A 4,557-nucleotide genomic window follows, 5' to 3' on the forward strand; every position below is an offset into this window, starting at 1 on the left:
TCTTAACACAAATTAAAAAATTATCACAACAATTTTTAACTTTTATATCTTTGATGCTCTAAAAAGATAAACAATGATTATCGCTCGCCAAGCGCACTTTTTTCTCTACTTGCTTACATTAGTTGCATGATTTGAGAAAAAAAAAAAAAACAAAACTACTTTTTAACAAACATACTTTTAATGGAAACTTTTGGAAATTCTAATTATTTATCATATTAACTTTGCATTTTTAATGCTTTTAAAGATTTCCAAACTTTAAAAATTTATTTTAACACATTTCGCGCGGCCAACCGATCATTTGTGAAATTAATTTCCAACTGGAAAATGGAGAAAACATGGTTGTTATTATACGTATGTTAACATAAAAGTTCTTATTTCATTATGCTTGCAAATAGAAAGAAGAAGAGAGAAGCACAACGTGTGCAATTCTCTTAATGTTTTTGTAGTTCGGCTAAATAGATAAAAACATTTCTTTGGCAAAATCTTAACTGAATTGCAAAATGCCAACAATTGGTGTGAAACGGGATTTATTATTTGAAGCTTTGGGTACAAAATACAGTGATGACGATTTTCAACAATTGTGTTTCGCTTTTGGGCTAGAACTAGATGAAGTGACCACAGAAAAGCAAATGTTAACCAGAGAGCAAGGCGACGAGGCAAGCGGAATTGCTGATGCTTCAGAAGAAATTATTTATCGAATTGATATACCGGCTAATCGTTATGATTTACTATGTTTGGAGGGACTAGTGACCAGCTTATTAGTGTTTCAGGGCAAGTAAGCATTTCATAAATCAAATAATTTTTATACGCTGATTTTACTCTTATAAAAGAATTAAGCCTCCCAAATTTGAATTGTGTGAGCCTAAGGATGGTAAGCGACAAATTTTAAAAATTTTGCCAGAAACTGCAAGCGTTCGTCCCTACGCTGTAGCTGCTGTGTTGCGTGATATCAAGTTTACTCAATCGTCTTATGATAGCTTTATCGATTTGCAAGACAAATTACATCAGAATATTTGCCGTAAACGTGCTCTAGTAGCGATTGGCACACATGATTTAGATAGCATACAGGGACCATTTCGTTATGAGGCACGTTCTCCGAAAGACATCAATTTTATACCATTGAATCAAAGTAAAAGCATGAACGGTGAAGAACTCATGGAATTTTATAACAATCATTCTCAACTTAAACAATATTTACCCATAATAAGAGATTCCCCTTTATATCCAGTTATTTATGATGCCAATGACCTAGTCTTATCACTGCCTCCAATTATTAATGGAAATCATTCAAAGATCTCCTTAAATACGAAAAATGTATTCATTGAGGCTACGGCCACCGACTTAACCAAAGCTAAAGTAGTTTTAGATACAATTGTATGTATGTTTTCTACGCATTGTCAGCAAAAATTCGCTGTAGAACCTTGCGATGTTATACAACCGGATGGCACAATTGTAACGTATCCCGAGTTAGCTGTACGCCAAGAAATAATATCGACAAATAAGACGAATAAAATTATTGGCATTGAGGAAACACCTGAGAAAATTGCTGATATGCTGACTCGCATGTATTTAGAAGCTGAGAAAATGACCGATGAAGATTCTATTCAGGTATCTATACCGCCCACTAGACATGATATTATACACAATTGTGATATTTATGAAGACGTGGCCATCGCTTATGGCTACAATAATATACGAAAAACGCTGCCTTCCTTTATGCATATCGCCAAACAATATCCCTTAAATAAATTAACCGAACAGTTAAGGGAACAAGTCGCTCAAGCGGGTTTCACTGAAACTTTAACATTTACTTTATGCTCGCGTGATGATGTGGCAAACAAATTGAATAAAATAATTGATCATATACCGGCTGTGCACATAGCTAATCCTAAAACGTTAGAATTTCAAGTTGTACGTACCACATTATTGCCCGGCCTGTTGAAAACATTAGCTGCCAATCGTAAAATGCCTTTGCCTTTAAAACTTTTCGAAATTAGCGATGTGGTTATAACCGATAATGAAACCGAAGTAGGAGCACGTAACGAAAGGCGTTTATGTGCTATTAATTGTAATAAAACAGCAGGATTTGAAGTAGTACATGGTTTGTTAGATCGCGTTATGCAATTATTGGAAGTTCCTTGGGAATCGTCAAACAATTCCGCCTCTACGGGCTACTGGCTGCAAGCTGTCGATGGTAATAGTTGCGTTAAGATTGCGAAAAAAAAAATTCTATAAAATTTTTATGATTTTCTGATAGATGAGACTTACTTTCCTGGACGTTGTGCTTACATTATTTACAATAATGTGGCTATTGGTAAAATTGGCGTTTTACATCCCACCGTATTGCAGGCTTTCGAATTAATTACACCTTGCTCAGTTTTGGAGTTTAACATTGAACCATTTGTATAAGATCCAAAAGAAGGCTCTCCAAAATCATATTTATAATTTATTTGCATTTTTTTTTTCATTTCAATAAATAAAGATGGAAGATCTTGTTAAATAAAAATTTTGCGATTCACTTTAATATATTTGTAGAGATTAGAAAAAGATGCCCGGGTTTGTAAATATTTGAAATATAATTGAAAATTTAAAAAAAAAAAAATGATCTCGCCTAAAAGATGAGTCTAACAAGTTTCATTGCTAATGAAATTAGGATAATTTAATTTTAACTCTAAACGAAAACAACATTCTTCCTTTTTTTCATCCTATATTAGTCATTTTTTTCATACCTTAATTATTTTTTTAAGGTCATGTAATTTTTTTGTTTTCATATATTATTATTTTCATAATATTTTCAATTAATTTTATTTTCTATAATGAACTATTTTGCTGGGAAATTGCAATTATTCTGTTTTTTGTTTTTTATTTTGTTTTTTTTTTTTTTAATTTTTATATTCATATTATAAATAACTCGGTAACGAATTGTTGCTGTTTTCGATTTAAATGCAATTTCGTTAAATATTACTAATTAATATACGTAGGTATGTATGTATGGATATTTATGCATTGGATTTTACGATTTTTTATGGAATGCAATATAATACTAAAGAAACGCTTTGTTTGTATTTTGCATGACTTTATCGAATCTTCTTCTTGCTTATAACTGTATGAGAGTTTGTTTGTTTGGTATTATATTAATAATTAAATATTTACTTAATAATCATTAATTATTTATTATTATTAATATGATTGGTGTGATAAACAGTTTTTGTTGCCATTTTTTTTTTTTTATTAGTTTAATAATCCTTACCCTTATTATTTTATTTAGTTTTATTCATCAAATAGGAGAATATATCGCTTTTTGAATTATTAAGAAAGTTCAATAGATGTATTTAAAATTTTATATCGCATAATTGTGTCTGTTTATATGTATGTACGTATATGTTATATGTGTATGTGTGTGTTGCATATGTTTCTGCACTTTTTAGTTATCAATCCTTTCAATATGTAGTTCCAAGTGTTGTCAAAGTTTTTTTTTGTAAACTGTCGGCGTTTTTCTCCTTCTTTTTTTTTAAATAGTTTCTTCCCAAATCTTATTAGTTTTCTTACATATATGTTGAGTTGTAATAAAAAAGCCAATTCTATCTTTTTGCCCTACAACCAACCATATGTATTTGTGGTTAATTAGAAAGAAAAAGAGTGATAGATAAACAAAAAATTTTCTATACAAAGTTTTTTTTTTTTTTTTTTGTATTTTTTATATGCATTTGTTTTCTTTACTAATACACTGACATTATTTTTTCGAAAGTTGCAATATTTAATTTTTTTTTTTCTTGTTTTATTCTACTTGCCTATGAACATATATACCATTTGTATTATATATATATATATATATATATATATATATGTAGATACATAACATATATATCAATTATATATCTTTATACATTATGTATATGTATATGTATAGATATATATATATATTCAATCCAACTGAAGAGCAAATTTTCTATTCTTTTAAATGAAATGTAATTTTCTGACAAATTATTGAAGTTGTTGTTGTAGGCATATAAGTAGTAGTAAAATCTTTAAACAAAACAATGAAAAGAGAAAGCATAACAGAATATTTCATATCATAATAACGTTATATCATCCCTCAATCAATACTATCATCATTAAGATAATTCAATAGTTGAGGGCATAAGTTGAAATTCAAGTCTTCTCTCTCCCCACCAGTGCACAAGGTAAGCCATAACGTTTATAACGTTTGTTCCGATTCTTCAATTTTTTATATACATATATAAATATATATAAGGATTTAATTTATTTATAAATATATGGTCATTGGTTAAACTTAACTTTTGTTTAGGTGTAACGAAGTCCAGTGCATCAATAATTTATTTATTATTACTCCGAAGAATTGCGATTTTGTATGAAAAACGAAAGAATAACGCTTCTAATCAAATCCGTCTGCATGCGAAAAAATGTCGAGAACTCGAGCAAACTGTCTTCATCCTCAAAATACTTTTAATCCTTTTCCGCCTGTGCATTCTTGAAAATTTTATCAAAGCAAAAATTCTTCGCGATCCTTATCTACATCTGACTGACTATTAGCAG

The 4,557-nt window shown here is 29.6% G+C and overlaps 1 protein-coding gene across 1 annotated transcript; it reads left to right on the forward strand.

Moving 5' to 3' along the window:
* The first annotated feature begins 393 nt into the window (after positions 1–393).
* Positions 394–2,628, forward strand: LOC119638842 (phenylalanine--tRNA ligase beta subunit). Its single transcript, XM_038035894.1, has 3 exons — positions 394–775; positions 831–2,194; positions 2,258–2,628. The coding sequence occupies exons 1-3, from the start codon at positions 501–503 to the stop codon at positions 2,407–2,409; spliced, it is 1,791 nt and encodes a 596-aa protein (XP_037891822.1). The 5' UTR covers positions 394–500; the 3' UTR covers positions 2,410–2,628.
* The last annotated feature ends 1,929 nt before the right edge of the window (positions 2,629–4,557 follow it).

This window comes from Glossina fuscipes, unplaced genomic scaffold (genome assembly GCF_014805625.2).
Source record: "Glossina fuscipes isolate IAEA_lab_2018 unplaced genomic scaffold, Yale_Gfus_2 110, whole genome shotgun sequence".
NCBI lineage: Eukaryota > Metazoa > Arthropoda > Insecta > Diptera > Glossinidae > Glossina > Glossina fuscipes.